Below are 25,763 nucleotides of genomic sequence, written 5' to 3' on the forward strand. Positions count from 1 at the left end.
CCCGATGTGCCCTAAAGAGCTGTGACTAACCACCACCCACCTCTTTATTACCCCTCCTCTCGCCATTCTCTCCTTTCTACCCTCCAGTGCTGTCTATTCAAACCAGTGACACCATCGCTCTCTGGCTCACTGTCTTCATTCCTTCACTCTGCCCTTGAGTGTTGCTGATTCATCCTTCCAACGCTGTCTCTCTCACTCTCTCCTCATATCTCCCTTTATCTCCCGCTACCCTCCTCTTGACCCTTAAATGCTTTAAAAACTGTATAAAGGTCTTTTGTTTGTTCTCTTTTCTTTGCTTGTTGCAGAGTTAAAGTCTCAGGTTTTTCTATCAACATGACAAATCAGTCCCTGAGGAAAAGGCATTTTAGTTGGAATGTCTGAACAGTTCAGAAAACAAAACAAGAAAACACCCGTCTCATAACACGAGCCACCTCGCACTTACTGTAAGTGTACACTCACACACATACACACACACACATACACACACACACACACACACACAAGCCTCATGACGGAGGGTTAGAGGGGAGACAGCAGGATGCACATTTGCTTCCTCTGACTCAAATGGGAAAGGTTCCTCAGTAAATATTGATTTATGAAAGTCTATGTGTGTGTGTGTGTGTGTGTGTGTGTGTGTGTGTGTGTGTGTGTGTGTGTGTGTGTGTGTGTGTGTGTGGACACCACAAATTAACGGCTCGAATGAGGGATGTTCTTTACCATGGAAGCTCTTACTCAACCACGCATTACCAGATTTCAGTTACTTTCTGTAGTTGCGCACCATTTCATAACTGCAGACAATTATAAAGCTGTGAAACACTACTGCACACACTTATACTGTATACTGTTACATATTTAATGAATTGCCAAATTAGAAGCTTGGGCACATTAAGTAATGTTTAATTACAATAACAGAAAGGAGAGATTAGAGAGAGACAGAAAGCTAGAGAAGTTCCCTGTGTAGTCAGAGTGATGAAAACCATCTGTACTGAGCACACTTGCTACTTTTGCTGAGACCGCAATTAAAAAACACACACGCGAACGAGGCTGTGGACAAACACACACAGACACACACACACACACACACACACACACAGACACGCATGTATTTTAACACTTTAACTAAAATCTTGGGAACCCCCTCCCATTTACTGGTTTGACCTCAGCATTAAAAAAGGCACAGACATTCAAACACACACACACACATAGAAACACACACACAAAAAAAAAAACACAACCGCCCAGTTTGTTGGCATGTGGTGCGAATTACTCCTTGAACACCCTGTCTGCCCAAGAGTGAGTGTATGCGTCTGTCTGTGTGTGCATATGCGTGTGTGTTGGCAGGAGCTGGGGAGGCATGTCTGGCAACAATAAGGGACAATTCCACCCAAATTACCACCCTGATTACCACTATATTAAAGAGCCATTTATGGCTTTCATAAACGCTACAACCAAGCAGAGGTGATGCCTGTCTCCTCTCTAGTGCTTGTATTCATGGATACGGTGCATGTGAGGGGAAACAAGAAATGCAAAACAACAAACAAAGATAGATATCGAAACAAAGCCTTCATTGTCGATTTAGTCGGAGTTTATTTAAAAGTAGCCACTTTTTAAAGTGTGATTTTATAACATAACCACGGGAAAAAACAGTTTGGTGTTGTTACGTGAAATGTGCTCCTGCAGCCACAAGTTACGGCGAATACTAAACCATAGAAGATTATAAAAGTAAAACACCTTCATTAGCTGCATTGGTAAGAACAATGAAACCCTCAGCTTAAATGTTTTCTATTCCACCGCCCTCCTTCATCCATCACTTGTAAACTTGCTGTAGTTCATTAGGAGGAGAATCTGTTCTATTTGCGTCTAATTAGCTTTATATTAGTAAACCGATATTACATTGTCTACAGGCTATTCTGGTAAAGTTGGCTCTTAATGTCTTGTAATGTTTTTCATCATCATCCCACTGTTTTATTGAAAGTATAAATCACTTTTCAAAACAGAGAGAGGACCCCAGGTTTAGTACAGACACATGAAAGCCACCACAAACTCTCTCATATCTAGGAGAACTCCTCTTCTTTGACCCTTCTTTTATTTCTCCTCTTCACACTCACTCATTGCCATTCTCTCTCTTTGACCTGGGTGAGCTGTAGCATTGTGAAGCATGAGCCCCCCCCTCACCCACTCACCTACATACACTAGCACCTCCTAGACTCCCCCAACCCCAACTCCACACAACCCCTGTGGCATTCTTGGGGGCGCACTGCACCTTTAAAGAAAATATGAAGGAGGCCTAAGAGGGGGGCCCAACAACAGAGTCTTTGTGCTGCCGCAGAGCTCACACACACACACACACACAAACATACACACACACATATACACACATCAGTGGTGTCAGACAGGTTTTATTAGAGTGAGAGAGGGAGGAGGAAGGGGAAGGAGGGGTGAGGAGGTCACTGCTCAGCTTGGAGGCCTGAGAGCATAATGTGTGTGTGTGTGTTACTTCAGTGTGTGAGTTCTTCTGACTTGTCATCGCTTCCCTGTGTAAATCATCGCCTTTGACGCTGCCTTTAATAACAGTGCATTTTTTAATTCAGCAGGGTCACACACACGCATGCAAACAAAAGCGCACACACTCACACACACACATACACGGTAAAAGCTAGTTTCTCTCCTTAACAGGACAAAAAAAAAAAAAAACAGTGGAAAACGACTTTTATTTGAAAAGAGAGGAGCGTTTGTGGTGCAGTTAGAGAATCCATTAGCAGAATGGGTAGAAATTTAATTTACTGTGTTTATGATGATCTTGCAGTATGTATTTGAGTGTGTGTGCACACCTAAAATGTAACAACTCCTCCTCCTCCTAAAATAATAGTGTGTGTGTGTGTGTGTGTGTGTGTGTGTGTGTGTGTGTGTGTTTGTGTGTGTGTGTGTGTCTGTGCGCCTGTGCTTGGCTCAGGTTGCTAAAGCAAACAGGTCTGTGTGTGTGATGAATCTGGTCTCTAATCTGCCCAGTGTGTTTGGGTGAGACAGGGAGCGAGAATGCAGGAATAAGCAAAGAAATCTAAACAGAGAGACATAGTGAAGGAAGGGGAGGAGGAAGAGAGAGAGACAAGAGCGAGAGAGGGAGACAGGTGGGTACCATATGTTGGAGTAATCCGTCAGCGCTGACTGAGGTCCATTGTTGACGGCCGAAACGAAACAAACCCGTTCCCCTTCTACCCTCTCCTCCTCATACCCCCCCATAGATAAACAGCCCCTGGGGCAGACAGTGGGCTGTCCTTGAGGGAGAAGGAGGGAGGGAAGGAGGGAGGGCAAGGGGGAGGCAGGTGGTATTAGATTTCTCTGCTCTTACACTGAGAATAAGAGTGGACGAGAAAAGAAAGGAGCGCAAGTGAGGCTCATTCTTTCATCTGTCCATGAGAGAGTTAAACTAGGCAAGACCGAGCAAGTGATTCAGATGTTTCAGCAGCTTTGAATTCAACAGACCTCTCCAGTGCCAAGCAAATATCCAATGTCCACCTTACTTGCTCAACAGCCTGGAAGGAGAGGCCTGCAACGCACCGCTCCTCTATTCCTCTATCCCCCCTTTTTTCTTCCCCAGGCGAAAGCAATAGATGTAGAGACAGGTAGGTAGATAGAGGGTGAAGACATAGAAAAAAAAAAGAAACAGCTCGTCACACCCAGCTGCTTCTCTACAGGTCTACACGCTCTCTGATTTTGGATCAGTGGGAGAGACTGGGTTGAGAAAGGAGCAGTGGATCTTTTTTTTCCACACATACTTCCCTCTTTCTCTCTATCTCCTAACTGAAATGCTGTCATTGAAGCTGAAAGCCAAGCTAAAGCTGCATCAATGCTGCCATCCTCCTGGGTCACCCTGGTGATCCCTTGTATCTACGTGCAGTGCGCTTTCTCACTTTGGCACCAAAAAAACACTCTGAAACTCCAACAACCCCCCCCCATACACACACACCTCCTACTTAATTTACTCCGTCCTTTGGGTTTGGTCTCTACTATTTTTTTTCTGCCTCTAAATCTCTCTTATCTTTGATTCCTTCCTTTTCTCTCAATACTCACAGGGAATCATGATCAGAGAAGAAGATGAAACAAGACTGAACAGATGTAACATAATCTACAAAGCATGTAAATTTGTTTAAAGGACGATGATACACAGTACTGTACCAGCTCACCTGCCTTCAGAGTCTGGCCAAGAATTTACACCCACGCACACTGTACACAAAGTCAGATTACTGAGGAGGTATCAGTCAGTGGGACTGCTACATGACTTTGGGGCATCTGTGAGTGAAAGCTTGGTTACAGCCACAGCGGAATCTCACGTATCAAATGCATCACTGTCAGTCACCACAAAAACCAGATTGCTTTCCCAGATCACTTGTATTCTCCTTCTCTCCATTTAAATTACCAGATCTGTCCCTTACCCTCACTCTGACTCTATATAATGTATAATTCACAAAAGTTTGGTTGGCATTTCTCCAAGTCTTTCTTGTGCCCGTCCCCCCTCCCCTCTCTGGAAATCTGTTACCCATACCCTTATTCGCCACAGTCAACTCGGAGAGCAGATATGGGCTGGCCAGAAGCCTAAAATAGATTGTCTGGGCCTACCAATACAAAAGCAAGGCTTCTGAATGCAGCTGTTGGCTTTATGAGGGGACCCTCGCCTTTAGACGAAGACCAACTACAGCGACAGCAGCTGTGGTGCTGCGATAGGTAGCTAAAAGGTGAAGCTGCTGTTAGGTTTGAGCACAGAAATGCTTAAGGCACAGTTATGATAGATTTTAACAATGAGGAGAACATACTGGACATTTTTGTTCCAACCAAACATTAACAGCAGTTGATTACACTGATGTTATTTTACCCCAGACTTTAGGGAAAATAATGTTTTGAGCAAAAATAGTATCTCAGTTCAAAGTAAAAGGGGAAGTTCTGCTATTTCTATTTTGCAATAAATGGGCAGTGGCATGTATGTTTCCAGGGGCTAAATATATAGGGGCAAGGGGCAGCCTGAACCAAACTCTGCTAAAGCTGCTCAATTTCACGGTGGCTTACTAATAACCTACGCTCTGCCAAGAGTTTGCCCCTTTTCCTCTGACTCTTCCTCAGGTGCGCCTTTTCTTCTGGTATTAATCAGGTATTTCCGGACTCCCTTCAGCAGCTTTCCTGCCATTTGTTTTCGCTTATAGCAACAAGGACTTCCAACCCGTTGCCATAACCGGCTGTCTTATAGAACCGAGCTTAAGTTATAATGAATATCTTAATCTGTTTAGGCTGCAGTCGAGCTGGAACTATCGAGGACACCTTCAGAAACTCGAACCAGACGCAATCCTGCTCAGCTATTTAATGTAATGTTTCCGCAATATAAGGGCACCATTTGAGACTGAGGTTTTAAAACGGCTGAAGCAAGCTTCTCTGGGCCCAAACTGACCATTAAAGAGAGGAAAGACCGCATTCAAGAGCCAACGCAATAAAAACTCACAAACTCCAAAAGAACTTGAAAATATGCTGTAATGTTTGAAAACCCTGGCCGATTTTAGATTTTTTTCACATACTATTTTTCACAAAAGGGACCTGTTCTAAACTCCGGGGACTTTACCGTTTTCCAGATGGTTCTCTTGAGTTCAAAACTGTTTTGTGAAACGAGAAAACTGCTCTCCTTCCACGACGTCCCTACACTCGTCTAATGTTTCTATTGGTTCCGAGGGGTATAGCGCAGCTGTAAAAAGAAGACTGCTCCATATCATGACACAATTCATCATCATACACACACATCTTTAACGCGTACAGAAAAAAAAGATCATTCTAAGGAAACGCAGTCAGCTTTTCTCTGTTAAGTGAAGGGAAAAGGGCATCGAGAGATAGACAAGTGAAGATAATGATGAGGTGAGCACAGACAGAAAGTGAGACGAACTCCCTTCCAGAGAATTTAAAAGCAGCTCCCTCTGTACTGTAGGCCTCATCTCAGTCCAGGCGGCTAATTGATGGCAAATAGCTCTACAGCAGTTTCCTTCTACACACACAAAAATACACGTCATACATTATATACACATATGCCATTTCCCTGCGGTTTTCAACACAGCTCGTTTGGCAGGAGAGGAAGGTCTCACTCCAGACAGACCCAGCCCACAGCGGAAAACACACACGCAGACACACACACACACACACACATACAGACACACAGAGTGTACCTTGTAATATTTAGCCCTGATCTCGTATAAGGTAGGACAGTTAAGTAGTTTGGTCATGCTCCTGGGAAGACAAGGCCACTTAGCTGTTAGGTCTTAGCTGAGTGACCTGAAGGGTTTAAGCTGCTTGACTGCCTCAAAAGAGCAAGTCCAGATAGAGGAGACTGTGCAAGGCCAGTCCATGCTGAGGATAGCACTAGCCTGGCAACCAGACCTCACATATGGAAACTGTTTAACTGTTATTATTAATAACCAGAAAAAAAAAATAAAAAATTTAACTAATAACACATGCAAAACACTGCCAAGGCTCAGCTCAAGAGACAGAGGGAAAAGACATACATACACAAACAGAGACTGTCTGCCATGCGCACATGCATACACAAACACATACACACAAAGACAGAAGTACACACACAGAGACGCCTATTGGTTAAACAGAAAAACACGTTTCTAGCCAGTGGCCTGTAAAAGTATTAGCCTGCCTGCCCGCTTCGATGGAAATAAAACTCTTTCATGTTTTCAGTTCAGAGGGTTTTTACACCTGGTTGTGGCTGTGGAGATGGAGATGGACACACCCTCACACCCACCCTTACCACACACACACACACACAGACACACACACACATATGCACAAACACCGGAAGCGAGCAGGGCACAACAAAGGCTGGCTGTTGTACAAGAAGTTAAACTTTTAAACAAGCACAAAATCTTTAACTTCCCCAAATGAGAAACAGGGGTGGGGTGTGTTTCAAAAAAGGCAAATGGGGAAGTGTGTGTGTGTGTGTGTGTGTGTGCGTGTGCATGGACATGCTAGACTATGTGATTTAGTGCGAGGATCAATACAACCAGATGTAAACTGTAACATTTTTCCAATTAAGTGGAGTAAATCTTTCTAATTTTCCTATTACTTCAAAACGTTTTGACAAGATTTTGTTGATTTGAACTTTGTTACTATGACAAATGTCGTCCCTGGCTGCTACTTACTCCTTGGTTTTAATTAAGCCAGTATGTGCAGATTAATATTTTTAAATATTACTCTCCCTTCCCTAAAATAAAGTATCTTTAAAAAGTCAGGTCGACTGAACTGTAAAACTTTCATCAACTAGGAGAGTATTTTAATATGAGGGAGGCAGATGGAAGTTTTATGCCATTCAAGTACATGAATTCCCCAAACTACAACCACAGGAATCAAGCTGAAGTTGCCCTTCAACAACATTTCAAAAATAATAATTTTAGAGCAGTATTTATGGCATTTTAATTTTACAGAGTTTGAGCTTTCATGAGCTTTTTTGACTAAAAGTCAGCACAATGCAGACATTTTGCATTAGTCCTCATTATGTTGGGCTTCCTCACCTTATTCTTATCCTAAATCAAATTTCACAATACAAAAGAATTTGTGTTCTGAATTATAGAAAAGTTCACTAACAAGACAACAAATTGACTGTGTCAGGTAGAAAAGGGGCCATCAAGCAGTGTCCCAGAGCTCAACAAGACAGCAAACGAGAGAAAGGGAGAGAGAAGAGCTACATTCCTCGTCTCCTCCCTGTTGACTCTAATCTCTCCTTTAAAATGGCTCACACAAAGGACCAGCGCAGACTAGCTAATTAGCTACACTTTAGGCCTCTGCAACCATTGTGTGTGTGGTGTGTATATGTGCGTATTCATTGTGTGCATCTTGGGCTCTCGACTGTTTCCAGGGTAACTACTTGCCTAGCAGCCTTGTAAGCATTGCACATTTTGTCTTTACTCTCCACTTTTCCTCATTGCACCATTGATGTCCATCTCTGTCTGTATGTCCAGAATCAGGGAATAAAGGACATTTAGAAAAGAGAGGACACAAGGACTTGGATGCAAGGATTTTGTGTGATCTGGGTGGGTCGCTGGTGTGGGTGTTTGAGTGCTGTGAAGTTCATAAACTCTAAAACAGTGCAGGCGTCAATTAAAACCAATCACAACTATTGTTTTTGGATAAAGAAAGAAGTAGGCAGTGACCACCATGTCACATCACAGTGTCACTGACCAGTTATAGTTACGAGGTCATGCCGCTTTGCTCACTGACCTTTGACCTCCTAAAAAGTGCAATACTTCTAAAAAAGAGAGTCAACAAAACTGACTTTATTAACCTCAGAAACTTCTCTGAGATGAGTGTCCATCCCAGCTCATGTGAAAGAGTGTGTGTGTACATGAGTGTCATTTACCTGACAGCACAGCCATGTCTACACAGGGTAAGTGCTTCCAAACACTCCCATGGCAACCAAACCCAACCTAACCCCTTCAGGTGCCTGGGAATGCATGTGTATGACTCCGTCTCCACAACAGACATGTATACATCCTTCTTCTTCTGGTGGTATCTGTCTATTCTTGTCTCGGAGCCTCTTGGCTGGTTGAGTCAACCAGCCGTGACCATGTCTACTTCTATCTACTCTGTATCCACAGTACATGTAGTGGCTTAACATTTTTCATGTGGAGCAACTTAAATGTGACAATAAATGTTATCATTAAGTAGATTTGACATTTTTAGTTAAGTTAATATGAATATCACCTATTAGCTATGACTCATAAATGTGTGAACTCAGGGTTGTGACTCAATTACATTACATTGTATTTAGAGAATGAAAGTGTATATGGAGGTCATAGAGCTTCAGAGCATAACCAAATACAAATGGAAAGGAACTAAAAAACAACTTCCACCGTAAGAACAAAAATCTGCTGAAAAACTTGTATTCGGTGGATTATGAAACACACAATGGCCTAGCTGGAAAAAAGCAATAAAACATATTTTATGAGTGCTCATAAATGCATCATCTCAGCATTTTAGAATTAAATCTCAATGTGTGAAAAAAAGTCTCAAATGACAAATATGAGGAAGGGGAGTTACGTGAAACGCAGTCATTTGCCAAGAGATTTGTATGCGCAGGTGTGTTTGTGGCATTGTGTGTGTGTGTGTGTGTGTGTTTACACATCTGGAGTACAGAATTTCAATAGGGGAAGGGAGTGATCTAAAAAGGTCTGAAAAGGAAGTGTAAAAAATGGATCAATGCCTAAGTGTAAATAGAAATCTTCAATGATCAATACGTAAATTGATCAATATAGAGAAAGACTGAGAGGGCGAGAGAAAGGGAAAGCAAAAGTCAAAGAAGCGAGATAAAGGGAACTGCTGGTACTTGTAAGACTTCTAGAGGAAGTTGATGTTCTATAGGTCTCTTTGTATCTGTGCACTGACGGCAGTGGGTGTTCTGTGATGCTAGGCAACCCAGCTTGCCTCTCCTCTGTGGCAGCGTGACCTCTGGTGACCTGCGAACTACGCTGACCTCAAACATAAAGAGCAAGGCCTGGCCCCAGACTGAGGGAAAGCTTTTAGGAGGTGACAGCACTCAGAGAGAGGCCTGGGCCTGATTTACTAGCCCGCACACGACAGACGGACACATGCACGCAGACACACAGGTTGTGCATACAGACAGGAAAGTGACACGCACAGTCACACATGGGAGACAATCTGTCATGCAAATGTGCAAAATGCAACCATAATGTAATGAAATATGAAGAGCAACATGGGATACCACTGCACTAACTAATCCAGAAAATGTGTTTTTTTTTCTGACCTCTTCCTCTTTGTCCTTTGCCACCCCTTCACCTTCGTCTCCTCTGCACTACTGACCTGAAAGTGAACTCTGGTGGTGAGCTGGAGGTCAAACAGGATATAACTGTCCCAGTGACCAACATTCACCTCCCATAATTTAGCAAAGGCCTAACAGCCAAAGAACGACATACATCTCTAAACCTCCCCACCTCCATCTATACAGGCCACAATTACTGAGTCTAGCCAATCTAAAGGAAAGCTATACGTTATCTGCTGATGATCTCTCATCATCTGTTAACACACACGCACCAGTCTCATACATCTGTCTGCAAAGCACTCCGGGCATCACATCCGAATGCACACTCTTGCATGTGTGCATACACACAAAACAGCTATCTTTCATCAGTGTTTGTGTATATCTGAGATCTGTATCGGTTCCCCCTGATCTCCAGTCATCACTATGGCTCCTTAATTACACCCTTCATTAACTCACATCAGCTCGGTGCATGTGTGTAACTGCCTGTGTGTGTAAATAAAAGAGGGAGAGAAAGATTGTCAGTATATGTGTGTGTGTGTGCATGAGAGAGCAAAAAGAGGGAAGCACTGAGGAAAAAATAGAACATGACAAATGGGAATGGGGATCGAAGCTCCAAACCAATTTCTAAAACTGCCTTTTTCTCAACCAATGTTCCTTTTTAAAGCCTTGGGGAAGGGAGACCACCACTAAAATCTGCCTCTCACTTTCTATTTGCACGTAAGAGTGAGTTAAGGGGCAAGAGAGAAAGAGAGGAAAGAGAAAAAACTCTCTCCGGCTCTGTTAGCTGACCGATGAGTGGCACTCCTAAGAGGAAACGGCACCTTTTTGTCACCAACTCTTTCTCCTTCTTCTTCCTACTACTTTCCTGTCTTCTCTTCTAGTCATCACAAGCTACTACTACTGTAACTGCTGGAAACACCGGAGGCTATTAATTGATGGCAGGGGAAAAGGAGGAGACAGAAAAGGGTGAGAATAGGTAGAAAGGGTGAGAGTGACAGCGATTTAAGTGAGGGCTGTAGAAAAGGGGAATGAGAGGCATAAATGAAAGGCAAGAATTGAAGACACCTGGTTCTCGTCAGAGCACTCTACACCCAGCTACACACACACACACACACACACTTGGTGGGTTTTATCCTGCTTATATTTCTCCGCTACTATGCCTCATTTCACGTCTACACCCGTGCCCAGCACCTCAACAAAGTGCAGTACACTCTCCACTGCACTCTCGCTTTTCCACCTCTCCTTCCTCTCGCCCAATAACTCTGGTCTTTGTTTTCTCTGCCCCCCCCTCCTCCTCCTCTATCCACTCAATGATGGGGCAGGACTGGTCTTCACCCCCTCTTCCCTTTCTTCCCTCTCTCTTCCCTCTCTCCTGCTCTGTACTTTCTGGGGAGGCAGACAGGCCACATTCCACAGGGAGGCCCAGGCGCCCTTTTCTGACACGTTTCAGCATTACACCCCTCCCTCATCCCTCTATTTCTCCTCTCTAACCCACCAGTGCCCCCCCCCCCCCCACCCCCACCAATGTTCTGCCTCTTTGCCCCTCCTTTTACCTCCATTTACTCTGGCTATATGTCCTAATTCCTCTTCTCTGCTCACCCTATTCCCCATTATAACTGCTGGTCCTCTAGCATCTACCAATGACCTCCTTTATTTCTTTCTTTGAACCCTGGACATGAATTTACCCATCTAGAGTATCTATCTATGCATCTATCCATCTATCTAAAAATACAAACAAGACAAAAAGACAGAGACAAAGGCACTGTGAAAGAGATGGAAGACAGAGAAAGGCCAGTGGAGTAGTTTGATGGCTGGAGATGGCTGTGATTTCTCTCAGGTTCCCAGGGGGCCCAAGGAAAAGGCTTTGTGTTCTGACAACATCGTGCTGTCAGGAGTTCTGTGACTGTGTGTGTGTGTGTCTTTTCTGCTCCAGTGCGCACTGGCATGGTGTTTAAGCACCAACACTAGTCTGCAGTACAACTTCAGGTGAGAGACTCAAGCGTGGAGGAGAAAGAAGCAAGAGGAGGAAGAAAGAGGGGGAGGAGGAGGTATATCTGAGACTTTCAGGCAGGTCCTTATATGTCAGGGAAACCAGCAAAGATATGATGCAGAGACAATCCATGTAGGGCCTTAAAATCAAATAAGAGAAGTTTGAACTCAGTTTTTCTTTTGACAGGAAGCCAGTGCAGGGGATGGCAATACAGGTGTAATATGTCTCTCTTTCTGGTACCAGTTAAGAGTCTTGCTGCAGCATTCTGCACCAGTCGTACGCAAAAAAGGGAAGATACATTTAAAATAAATAAACATATTCGATTTTTACGAAAGAAAGTGAGGCAAAAGAGATCAATGAGAAAAAAAATCCTCTGGTTGTGATATCTGAGGCTGAGGGTGGCTGAAGGAGAGAGGGGGGGGGGGGGGGGGGGCAACCAAAGGCTGGTAATGCTGAGCGAAGTTGACAGGGACACACACTCAGACACACACATATATTCATGTACAACATTAAAGGGAAGGTACCATGATGCTGATGATTTGTAGGTGCTATATAGAGTTGTGTAAAAAAAGAAAGGCTGAAAAAACACTTTTAACTTTACACTTAATTTAAAAATGGAATGTGAGATAACACTGAAAAACACAATAAATTAGCCGTAAACTTGCAAAAAGCTGAAGAAAAATATTTATAGTAAAGGAAGGACACACCTGTGGATCAGTCTGTGCAATTTCGGTTTCACACAGTAATAAATGACTGCTGCTTTACCGCTATATGTGTGGATGTAACATTTTTTGTGAAGCAGGGTTGGGATCTGGAGGAAAGGTTGTGTTTGTCTTTCATGGTCTACAGTGGATAGAAGGAAAAAGAAGTACAGTGAAATAGAGGAAGAGAAAAAGATGGAAAGAGAGAGGGAGGTATGTTTGTGGTTGGTAACCCGCTCAACAGAGGAAATACCAGTGTGCGCACACACACACAGGTGCAAAAACATAGAGAGCAGAGACATGTCCGAGAGAATAAAGACCTGCTTTGTATGAGCTACAGGTTTGGTGTTTATGTGTGTGCATTTGTGCGTGGCTTAGTGTGTGTGTGTGTCCTCGGCTGAAGGTTGCTGAGGAAGCAGGGTGACGGTGCAGTCAGGGGAAGGAGGAGGGAGACCAAGACAGGAGTGAAGGGTCTCGAGTGTTCTTCATTCACCTAAGGCTCTATCATTATAATTAGTCGGAATAATTTTAGCTGCAGGGAGGAAACCCTGATTTTTTTCTTTTTTAACCCAGGGTTTCCTCCACTAGGAAGTCAGCTGGTTCTGCCCAATAAATGGAGGAGACAGTGTATAGATACATATACATATGCCTAAGTTGCAAATACTCCCTATATGCTCATATAACGAGTATATAAATAGGACAATTTTCAATTGTTCTCTAATCTTCAACTGCAGAAAATGCCACATCAGTGAATGAAACCGTGAATCAGCAAGTTTCCATCATTAGATGACAACACTGGGCGGACATTTCTGGAGGTTATTGACAAATGTGAGCCCTCTAGATGAAGAAAAATATTTTTAAAATGATCTGTGTGTGTTTATGTGTTATGTGCGAAAGCCCAGGTCCTTATGAGAGCAATCAGAAAAGAGCTTTGTGGATTTTGGGGAGAATGAGAAATAAAAATGCAGAATTTCATCCAAGATCTTCCGGGAAGTTTGGAAATTCCATCTGACACAGTGGCCAGTGAGCGAGCGTGTGTGTGTGCGTGTGTGTTTGTGCATGCGTGTGTGTAGCCAGGGGAGGATTGACGCACAGGAGGCAAGATAAATGGCATTACTGGAGACATTACATGCTGACGTGTCAAACACACATAAACACTACTTCACGGATGAGCGGAAAAAAATAAAACAAAAAGACCACAATTGTGACCACTCACACTTCTCGAGCATCTGATTCTTCTACGGTGCATGTCTTTGCACATTGTTTTCAAACTATTAAATGTCTTATATGTTTATATGACACCCACGATAGGAAAAAATGGCAGGTACATCTTACAATACCTAATGTGTATTAATTATTATGGTAAAATTAGTTGGCACGTGAATTGTGGCTAATGAAAGCACCAATGAACCGACCTGTCAGGGCTTCTCTCCATTCTCAGATGAAAGACTCTGGCCAGCTACTTGTTGTCACATCTGTACATTATGTAACAACCTGGTGTGTACACGCTGTTCTAGACAGCGAACCTGTTCGTACTGTATGCACGAGTTGCACAATTTGGAGGTGTTACAAAACAAATATGACAAACACACATACACAGGTCCATATGCAAATGCATGTCAAAATGTATGCGTGACATGCCCACACATACACACTCAAACACACCTGTTGCTGTTGCAGGTGCAGTAAGTCGACTGGGCTGATCTCTCCGTTGGTGTCTCCATTAGACCCACCCTCTCTACCTCCCCCACCGTCTGACTGGCTACTGAGGCTGCTGACTCCGTTCTGGTTGGACGGCGTTGTTCGAATGGTCTCCGAAGCTGATTCCACCATCATCACTGGCACCTATGAGAAGAGGGGGGCAAGACAACACAGGTTGAATAAAAGTGACCTGGGCAGTTTGAGTAGAAAGCCTGCTCCCATGTGAGTGAACAAACAAAGACAGAAGACTAAAGTAAACACACGCTGAGATAGAGAAGTGAATTGTGCATGCTTGCGTGCATGTGTACTTCATGAAAAGGACTTTTTAGTCACGAGCCACCTGCGCATAAACATGCCCAAGTGGCCACAAAGCAACACCTGAAGCAGATGCTTTTATTGTCTGCGTGTAAATGTGGGTCTTACAGCATGTGCATGGATTAGGATAAGATGTGCGATAAATCTAAAGTGACAACGCTGTTAATACTCTGCTATACAGTTAAATAACACACACACACACACACACACTCACACACTCTTCTCCAATAATCAGAGGTGGCATGTGTGTGCAGTGCAGGTTGGTCTTTGAGAAGCATCTCTTTGATGCACCTTCATAGGGCCTCTCTAATTAGAGCGTGTTCCTTCCACAAAACCCGACAAAACGAGCCGTTCCTGGATGTGTTGTTGTTTTTGAGAAACAACGCCTCGCAAACACACAGGCACATTTGCCATCGTTAGGAGCTCGAGCGTGGGAGAGAGGAGACACAGAGACACACATACGCGCGCAGAACACACAACGCGGCTAATGCACAACAAAACAAAGCTTCATACAAGCACGCAGGCTGTGAACTCCTAATGACAAGCTCAATCTCGTCTTTCTGCCTCATCCAGTTTTAGAAATTAACGCACACAAGCACATAGCTTTAAAGGGGAAAGTTCTACTGCTTTTATTTCAGCAACCCGGAGTGGGTACACAAAACGCCATCGAGGCATTCTACCCGCCTGTGTGTATGCGTGTGTTTTTCAGAGGCATACAACCCATGCCTTCTGGGGAAACAATAAAAGGCATTTCATGAGAGAATCTAACTTTTCTTCTCCTCTGAGGCAACAGCAGGTGAACTTTCGTGTGTATGTGTGTGTGTGTATGAGTGAAAGTGAGTTTGATCACTGGTGGCTTTGTTAAAGGCATACTGCCAGATGTTTGCAGAGGACAGGGACCTGAGCAGGTGTGTGTGTGTGTGTGTGTGTGTGTGTGTGTGTGTGTGTGTTAGCACGTGCAAGTTAAACCAAATGATGAAAATAATGTTGCCCATTGATGCCCTGTCGTGTTTATAGAGCTGTTTTATTTTCCAAGGTTTTAGGATACCTGCTAATAAATTTTCTGCTGCTGCCGCAACGCATTGAGAATTTTGTTTGTGCTATTCTTTGTATTGAAAACAATTACGTGATCAATCAACAACACTTTGTCTTTTCACAAATACAAATGTCCCAGTTATACTAAAAACAGTGCAGTCTATGGCTTATAAAAAAAAAAAACACTATGCAGCAGAGTTTTTTAAGTATTTGTGCAGCACAGTTTGTTCACTTATTGAATGTGGAATAGTATCAGATACTATGGGATAGAGGTCAGGCCAGAGCGCATTAAACAAACTATCTGGAGAAGTTGATGCCACAGAGTAAGTATAAATACAACATAACGTCTTCAGTCGGTGGACATCATGCAACAAACAAACAAACAAACAAAACTGTCCTTGTCAAATGTTTTTTCAAGAACAAAAATTAACTGTCCCCTCAACTTTTAAGCCAACATGGTTGAGAGGTTATTCAAATATATAATTAACTGGGCAATCACATTTAATCTTTGTCAAATGAGCTATTTATTTCAGTGAATTAAACCTTTAAAAGTACAGTGCTGATATCACCAGTTCAAGACTTCTCCCTTACAAGCACCGCCATTCGAAAAAACCACAAATCACACTGCAGTATTTTTCCTCCCCATTGACTCTCCTCCGTCTCCCTTCTGGCACCTATCTGCCTGTGAAGTTAAGACTGAGAAGTAGAGCGTTATTGTGACATTTAAAACTAGCCACTTAATCTCTAACCTCACTCCTCCTCCCAACACGGTCTCTCTTCCTCAGTGCCTCTCATTCCATCTTCTTCCGCTTTCGTCCAGACCCCTGCTACATCAAACTGCTCCCTGAGGTAAGATTATGAAGCAAGGCATAGTGCTGAGTGATCAACAGATCCTGCTGCACAGTCCACTGACTTTGCACTGCAGTAGAAACTCCTCATATCATCACACGTCTCACTAAGCATGAATCACCGGCCTGCTATCTAGCCCACATTATATTATGCTGTGCTGTAATGTACTGTACACCCATCTGCTTCTAACTCTTCCTCATTGACCTTATTAGCAATAAGGGAACTGAAGATAAAGACAGAGAGACAGAGCTTGCAGGTGGACAAGGACCTAATGGGAAAGTGGGGAGTGTATAAAAATGCATGCCCTCTCATTCACACACAGGCAGTGTGGTATGCTCCTTTAAAGGCTGTGTACTTTGTCATATCCTGTAATGGGTGTATATAAGCTGGTGTAATGGAGGTCGGGAAAAAGGCAGGGGCATAAATCTACCCTGAAGTCTCTGATTAGGGATATGATACACACACACACACACTGCTTTAAATTTAAGTGTTTCTGGCAGCGACGACAAGCTGCCCGTGCAGAGGCCTGCCTCAACCCGCTGCTCACTCTTTCTATGTGTCTCTTTCTCCCTCTCTCAATCTCTCTCTGCATGCTCAGACCCCCTCCAACTGAACCCCTGACCTGAGAGTACGTGGGGAGAGACATTCCCATTACCCTGAGGTGACTGAGCGAGAAAGGGAGGAGCGCAGATCAGAGAGATAAAGAATGTGTTTGGAGGAGAGCAAAATAAAAGGCCTCCTTTGCCTTTTAATTGGGATGGAGAACAGAAGAAAGAAAATGGGACTCAACATGTTTCTGATGACTTTGGCGTATGTGTGTGTGTGTGTGTGTGTGTGTTTGTCTAAGAGGCTGACACATACTTTGTACTGTATTGGATTAGCTCACAGCAAACGCTAGGTGCATGTGTTTATGTGTGTGTCTGGTGTGATTGATGAGTGTAGAGGTGCTGCAACGAGTCCTGTTCCAACATGTAGCTCGAGCAGATGTTCCCGAAAAATTTAGTACTAATAATAATCAGAAGTCAACTCTCCCTCTGTTCCTTCCCACTGCTCTGAGTGTGTGGAGTTCAAACAAGCTGAGCCAAATGCCCAGTGAGCTGGCTCACCATGACTGACTCTCAGGCTTTGTTGGAGGGATTGGCTCTGTCAGATTCCTCCTGGTCACTGCTCATCAGAACTGTAAAGCCGGACCAGTTTCATTTTCTGTGAATGTGTGTGTTTATCTGTGTGTGTGTGTGTGTGTGTGTGAAAGAGAGAGAGACAGAGAACAGGAGTTGTGTACAGTGTGTATTTATGCGTGCATCTGTGTTTACAGCAGCTTAGTGAGATAATAAGTCTTTATCATGTTATGTCTCATGTGGGAATATTTCCAGCAGTCCCAGAACGCCTGTTCTGTTTCCTCCGCCTTGCATCAGCTCGCAGGAACGCTGCTTATTAGGCGAAGAACTAAGGGAATAAGGGCGGGATGGAGAGTGAGGGGAGAAGGGAGAAAGGGGGAGGGGGGTAAGGGGAAAAAACTGTGTGTATCAGTATCTACACTCCGTCATCTACTTTCATCTGATTCTTGAATTATCTGTCTTGTTCGTACTCCCTGCGTGATGTCTTTCTCCCTCCGGTTATACCTGGCAACTAGTAGAAGGTGCAACCCTGGAAAACATTAAAGTTTTCACCCTGAAATAGAATCCACACAGGTTATTTCTATAATCTTTGATAGTTCAATCAATATTTGTGAGCAAGAGAGACACCCTTCCTGAGACAGAAATCTGAGGAGTTGGAGCTCTAACCTGTTTTGTAATCAGGAAACAGAATTTGGAGGAGCCTCTGTTGACAGTGAGCGGTTTTGTGAATTGATAAAATATTTGGTTTAGCAGTTACACCCAAATGTGCTTTATTTCATTATAATTGACAGTCACGAACGAGGAAACAAAAAGAAATAAAATTAAAAAAAAAAACCCAGTTGCTGTCATTGTGTCCACAAAACGTCCTATTTACAGTCAGGGCATCAGCCCCAGGATTTGTCATTCAAGCATCAAAAAGAGTCTCAGCTCTTTTATTCTATGCTCTGGCAGGGACATATACGCTGACATACACACAGACAGATCATACTTTAGTAAACACTTACACACCCATATTCTCACACCCTGTGAGCTGGCAAAGACTCCTCCGCTAAATAAACTGTAACACAGGCCCAGAGGGAATCTGCTTTAGCCTCAAACCCCAGAACAAACCCAACTATCAGGTCTGGGCTCTTTGGTCTATTAATCAGTTCTATAGTTCGCATGTGAGAGAAACACTGAGCAAAATGCGGTTAATACGGTTAAAAAACTGTGTACCAAGGGATAAAGAAATAAAAAAGAAAGAAAGTAAACATTAGTTGTATTATTTAGGTTCAAGTGAAGACACTGCAGAGACAAGTTGTTCTTGGATAATCATAGTTTCAGGGCAGATTTTCCGCCACAGGCAGAATTTCCAGCGCCTATACAAGTCGCCTTCATTTTATCTTCCCATGCAAACATACTGTATATGGAACTATGTGACTAATGAAGCAACGTCGTGCATGTAAAGACAGGTTGAGCCTGAGAACAGCATCATCTCATATGCAGTTAAATGAATTGATGCTTTTTTTTTTTTTTTTAAAAGAAAGTCCAGAGTTGCATCACAGCAATTCAGCTTTGGCAAAAGTAGGTTAGAGTTTTTTCTCTTTCAGTTTTTTACTTGGCTGATTGAGACACTGTATAATACACATTTAAGTTGTCTACTGCAACGGCTGGACTCGAGAAGAATAACAGAAGGCAGACAAGGACGAGGGACAGGAGGGATATCTGCGTGGCATTTCTGAGCTGACGCGTATTAGATTCAATAAAAGAAAATGAGGTCAGAGGAAAAGTTGAAGAAGTGACATATTTCTCCGTCCAAGTTGGGTTGGTTGTTTCCCCAGCAGCTGGTCGTAGCAGCACGCTGGTAGAAACATAGCAGATCAGGGGCGAGCAGGTAGATCTGAAGCTAACAGCGAACAGCGCTGCTCCAGGCTACTCTGGCTGCCAGCCAGCGCTAACAGGTTGGCTAACAGCAAAGGGCTAATGCTAGATGTCTGCGGCTGCCCTGGCCCTACTCCAGTGCTAACAGGTGAACTCCATTATCCAGCAGACAGTCAGTCATACGTGGGCCAATATCTACTACTGGCTGGCTGGCTTCAAAGAGCATCATCAACCCAGAGAGGAAAGCCAGCGTTACAGACCTATAGACTGATCCTCCAGTGTGCTAAGCAGCTGGTTGATGAAGAAGCCGAAGATGAAGAGGAGAGGAGCTCCGAGTGCAGACGATAAGCAAATCCCCTGTTATATGAACATGGGGAGTTCTTCTATACGTCTGCAGGTCATGTTCACAGAGTTGTTTATATGTGCGTGTGCAGCATCTGTGCTTTCGGTGCACTGACTCTACAGTGTGCAACATCCTGTACAGTCAACGCACGGGTACGTCTGCATTCACGTGTGTGTGTGTGTGAATTGTGTGTCTGCTCGCCCGCCTGCAGTTCTCTGAAGACAAAGTCCCTGTTTACAGAGCCCATAAAGATTAGCCTCCCTTGGTCAGGTGGGTTCTGGAGCCATAGGTAAACACACAGCACATTCCGCACCGATGAGATCGCTCCGTATGTGTGTATGACCGGGGCAAACATACACTCCTGCCTTCACCTCGACCCTTCCTTTAGAGTGCAGTAAGTGATTTACCAGCTTGCAGACTGCTGTCAGTTCAAAATACTGAAGACAGACACAAGGATATGTACACACATACACACACACACACCGCACACACAAATATTTGTAGAAGGAGCGGACTTCATGCACACCTCATTTATCTGAGCCCAAAATCACGGGTTGTGCATTCCTAAAGAGGTAAATCTTGCACGTGCGTGTGCGCGTTCACGTGTGCCAGTTGGAAATCATCCTGTGATCATGAGGATGAAAAATCCCTGCTTTTCCCTTCATCTCTTCCCTCTGTCCTAAGAGGTAATGGAGGCTGAGGTCAGTCTATGACAGCTAATACTCAGATTGTATTTAACATGGTGGAAAAGAGGTGAAGAGGGGAGGTGGAGGAATGGAGGGCAGGAGAGAGAGGAGCTTGGAAAAAGGCAATGTGCCTTTATTTGGATCTGAAACCAGCCAGAGCGCTGTGGAGCAATTAGCAGCTCTGTCCTACGAGAGCTCTTTATTAGAATGACCTTCACTTTGAGGGGGAATGAGGAGGGAGTGAGGAGACAGAGAAGAGAGAAAGAAAAGAAGGACATTTTGACCAAAAGATTAAATGGTGGGGAAATAGACATATGACGGTAAATATGAAAGTTAAAAAAAAGAGTAATGTCTGTATTTTGGGATTTAAAGAACAGACCAGTGGTGAATTTGATTTGTCTGACCCTCAGTACCAACATGTACCAAAATATAAACATTCATAAATCCAAAATGTGCACACTCAAATCAGTCTTTGAGTCTCCTTAAGTCTGATAGTGTGTGGATAAGCATTTGCAGGTGCATGTGACCTGTGAGGAACATGTAAACACTCTGTCCTACTAATCATATGAAAAAGTCGACTATCCTCAGCTAATTCCTAATTATGAAACATTACTAACAAGTGCTCCACTTCTGATATTTTCTTCTAACTGAATAAATTACAAACTTCCTAACTTTAATTATTTGGAAGAATTTATATTTTATTGCGTGAAAAAGGCCAAGTTAAATAGAAAATAAATAGAAAGAAGGATATTTTGCCCAGAGGCAATGTGTTATAGTTTCCTTAAGGTGAGACATAATTTCATTTATGATCAAAATTTGCAGTACGAGGAACATAGGGAATATTATAATAAGTGAATAGACCAACCTCAACATGGGCAACAGTGAGTTACAATGGTAAAGGGTTACAATGGATTATAAAAAATAGTGGTGCAAAAATATAAATAAATAAATATCAAAGTGGACATGATATAATTTTATACATCGGCTTTCAAGTTGGCACTTTGCATTTCCTAGTTAATTAATAGATTGGATCAGAGTGAGTTTAATCAAATATAATTGAATAAGTCCATAGTAAAAACAGGCCAGACTTTAAAGGAGCCATGCGGAGAAAATGATAGCATGTCCACTTTTCAAATTAATTGAATTTTAGTACTTTTGAACTTGGTCCAAGCTGTTACAGAGGTAATTAATTCACATCCCATCCAAAAGTACTAAAACAAGATGATATCCCTGAGCATTCAGTATGGGTGAGCACACACACATACACGCTCAAACATTTTTTTTTCCTTTCAAAAAAGCAAAATAAAAATCAACACTGTTGCACACCAATGACAGTCTGTAATATATTCCATGTAACTGTTAGTTTTCTGTTCTTCTTGATCTTTTCTCCTTACTTTTGTCTTATAGGCCACAACTAAAATATTAATAATTTCTCAGGCGGTTCTCATTGTATTGAAAAATGTCTCCTTTATAATTTATCAGAGAAAGAAAAATCTTTGTTATACTGACAAGCATGCTAATTAATAGAAGTAGAAGGAGCACTGAGAGAAGTCATACTAATTTGGAACATGCTAATATTAATAGAATAATTTATGGCACAGTATAAATAAATTAATAGAGTAATTCATTTGAAAAAGGGATGCCTTCCATTCAATTTAGGAGGAAAGAGCAAAAAAAATGTCTGCCTCTTGGACAAGGACATTAATAACAGTGTTCTATCACCAGAAAGAGAAAAGGAAGAGACAAACTATGCACTGTTCATTTTTAAAATGCATCAATATTTTAGTCAGTTGATGAAATTTGGATGAGCAACACTTGTATTTCCTGCCTTGTTATTTTCATTTGCTGTTTAAGGACTTTTTGACTAGTACATTTGTGCAGAATCTGTGAAACATGACTTTTTTTTGTTGTTTTTAAATGCGACTCTTCACATTGGCTTCGCGTAAACTAACAGCTGTGTGCCAGGCAGTGGGCAAGAGAGGCAGAGAGAAATAGATGGAGCGGCAGAGAGAGGCGAGTCACAAAAACAGAGAGTGAGGCAGAAAGAGAGAGAGAGAGAGAGAGGAGTGGACTGGGTCATTACCATCCTTATTACTCCTCATTAAAATACAACCATCACAAAGACATTCTGCTGTGCGCATGTGAGCGTGTGTGTGCGCCTGCACTCGTACGCATGTGACCAAGCATGCGCATGCATGTGTTTCTGGTGTTCCTGACGTGAATGTGTGCGTCCGTATGCAAAAGTGACAAAAAAAGAACAATATAATTGGAGAAATGTACGCAGTAATAATAGGTATTCAGAAAATGATAATTCATATTAAACAGGGTGCACAAAGTCAGCCTCATTTGCATGTTTTAGATTATATGCATTTCAAAAGTAATTTCCGCAGGGCATATGAATGACATTAATTCCCGGGCGGGTTCTGCTATAGACCTCAAACTATCAAACACTCAAACATTTAACAGATGAAAAAAAGAGGGAGCTGGTGCCTTGGCAAGGGGAGATTTCAAGGTTAAAGTATTTGAATGTGAATTTTTAAACTTCTGTCTTGGTTTGTTTAAAGTTGCTCCACAGCTAAGACTAAGAGTTCCATTAATTTGAAGACTCAGTGAACCACAGATGTTTTTTTTCTTACTCAGCTGTATGTGTGTGTGTGTGTGTGTGTGTGTGTGTGTGTGTGTGTGTGTGTGTGTGTGTGTGTGCGAGGGCGCATGCGTGCGTGCATGTGTGTTTTCCTGTACCAGTCCGAGTAAGACACCTCTCCTCCTAATCCACCACCATTTCCTCAGCAATAGGCCTGAATTGGTCTGACTCAGTTGTGAGTCATGTGCTTGTGTCACTCTAGAACCAGACTAGAAAACGTTAAAGGAAGGGCAGCGCTCCGATAGCCCACACGAACTGAATCTAACTGATGGAGGGGAAGGAAAAAGTGAGAAAAAGGATGTGGCGGGGGGAAAGGGGACAGAGACAATGGGAAGAGCGATGTAAAAGGGGGAGAGGGAGACAGAGGGTTCCCTCTCCTCAACTGTTCATGCCGAGAGGAAGACCCCAGGGCAGGAAACAGGCTGGATGAATGTGTGAGTCCAGTGGAAAAACTCTGGATGCCATGGACAACATTCTTCTCGTATTAGAGAATCTGGTTTGCAGCCACATTATAGCGCCTGACTCATTACTGCGTATGTGTGTCTATCAGAAGGACACACGTCGCACACACACACACACACGCACCATCAAAACGTTCCCCACCTGTTATTCTAGCTAAGTTTTGGCCACCGCACAAAGTCAGAGCTGGAGAAGAGAAGGAAAAATAGCAAGAGGAAAGTAGCTGGGGAAGCAAGGCTAAAGTGCTCAGCATGTCTGTGTCTTGTTTGTGGTTTGTCTTCATCTGTAAACAGAGCTGCTGCTGTGAGTATGTTAGCATGTCATTATCTCATTAAGAATTGATGGCTTCTGCAACGAGGGTTCAAACTGTTTTGTTTTCGAGCGTTCAGCGGCTGATGTTGTACAAATACGACAACCACAAAACACACATGTCCCATGGTGCAGCTGACACACAGAAGAATAGGGTAGTAAACCTCTTACAGACGCGTACACTGATTTCAAACATGCCCTGTTGATGTGTGTTAACTTCAAAACGGACAGATGATGGAGAAGAGGTTCTTCTCTCCTGTCACACCTGCCTCCCTCTCCTTTCACCGTGTCCCCCGGTCATATTTTTATAGCTGATGTTTAAACCCTCTCGTTGGTTTCAAGCTTTCTGTGTAAGCAGATTTCAGTGATACTGGGACTGGCGAGGGTGGGAGAGCATATCTAGGGGCAATAAAAAGTGGTCTAATTGGAGCCTGGGAAACATGTTTTGTTTTCTCACTCATTCTTTTTTCCCCCCCTTTCGTTTTTTTTTTTTTTTTTTTTGTCTCAACCAGTCATAGCAGATCTGTTCATCTGAGAGGGACAAGTAAAGAGGATTAGATTGTGTAAGACACAGATCGTTGCACCCACACGCACATAAAGATGGGCAACTGCGCACACAGACACATGCGCAGGCAGCCTTACCATGTGACCCTAAGGCGACTGCGGGGCGAGCATATTGAACAAGATCTGTCCGTCTTAACCAAATGACCAACAGGGTGCAGGGCTCTCCGCTGGTCCACTCTGCCTCATCGATACACTGCTGCTCGGCCTATTCAGCACCAAAGAGCTTTCCTACGGGTGCAGCTCAACACTGGATCAATGTTATGAGCAATGCAGACAAACTGCGGCTCAACACACTGGCCCCTGCCTCGAAGGCCCGCCACCGCACTGGCTCCCACAGGCTCGGATCGTTCCACTAATGGAGGTCTCCACTGGGGCTTCTGGGGCCCCTAACCACCAAACAAGCCCCCGAGGATTCGCCCCCTTCCTCTCCTCCATCTCTCTCTGTCATCCCCCCTGTTCTTCAATCGTTTCGCTATCCGCATGACTGTATCGGCCTCAGTCTCTTTAATCGCGTCTGACTCGTCCTCGTCTGTGCGTTTGTGTTAACAACATCCATGCTAATATGGAGTCTGTGTGTTTCAGCTGCTGACTAGAAAAGTCCAGCTCGACTGTTTCAGGTAGTGAAAATAAAACGAGAGATTCTTCCTCTCACCCTCTCTCCCTGAACATTGGTAGGATCCCTCGCCACATGACTGCAGATTAGTCATTCTCCTCCCTGCATTTGTCTTCTTTAATAACAGTGAAAATAGCAAGAGGTGAAAAAAAAAGGGGGATGGAAAGAACCTGCATATTTGTCATTTCCGATTGTTTACCTTATTCACGGCAAATTGATTTTTACATCTCCTGTTACTGGAAGCTCTTTGAGCCCAACTGCCAGGACTGTCTGGCTACAGACTAGGCTGCCAAGCCGGTCTCTGGGCTTTATGACCAGGCTCTGGGGAGAACTTTTAAGGCTTTCAACTCACAAGTCATTTCAATGATACAATACTGCTTTTGTCCTAACCACCTTTATTGTTTTCTTTTCGTTTTTTGCTGCCTCTCACTCTCTCTTTCTATTTTTTTTTCCTCTTTTCATCTCTCATTCCCAAATCCTTTTTCATTGTCTGAGTGTGACTCACGAAGCCTCCGCTCTTTTTTCCTGTCTGTACCTGTTTGTTTGCAGAAAAGGGGGACTTGTTGCATCACAACAGGCTGACTGTTAAAAAGAAAAGACTTGCTGTAGGACACACACACTAAAACCCTGCAGCTAACATTTAAGGCTGTGGGGTGAGCCTGGTTGAAGCAGGCTTGAGTTTCACTGTGGTGGTTGGGCGGTGTGCTGTGGTTCGGATCTTCCTGGGTTCTGGTAGGAGTGAGGTTTGCCTGCAGGGACCTCCTG

The 25,763-nt window shown here is 43.4% G+C and overlaps 1 protein-coding gene across 4 annotated transcripts in view; it reads right to left on the reverse strand.

Annotated features, from left to right (window-relative positions):
* foxp4 (forkhead box P4) overlaps window positions 1-25,763 on the reverse strand; it is an 87,485-nt gene that overhangs the window by 40,258 nt on the left and 21,464 nt on the right. For all 4 annotated transcript variants that reach the window (XM_026348520.1, XM_026348519.1, XM_026348521.1 and 1 more), the window contains exon 2: window positions 14,168-14,347. In XM_026348520.1, the coding sequence (XP_026204305.1) occupies window positions 14,168-14,338 (171 nt within the window). In that variant the 5' untranslated portion in view covers window positions 14,339-14,347. The remainder of the gene's footprint in view (window positions 1-14,167; window positions 14,348-25,763) is intronic.

The sequence above is a fragment of the Anabas testudineus genome, chromosome 5 (genome assembly GCF_900324465.2).
Source record: "Anabas testudineus chromosome 5, fAnaTes1.2, whole genome shotgun sequence".
NCBI classification, from domain to species: domain Eukaryota; kingdom Metazoa; phylum Chordata; class Actinopteri; order Anabantiformes; family Anabantidae; genus Anabas; species Anabas testudineus.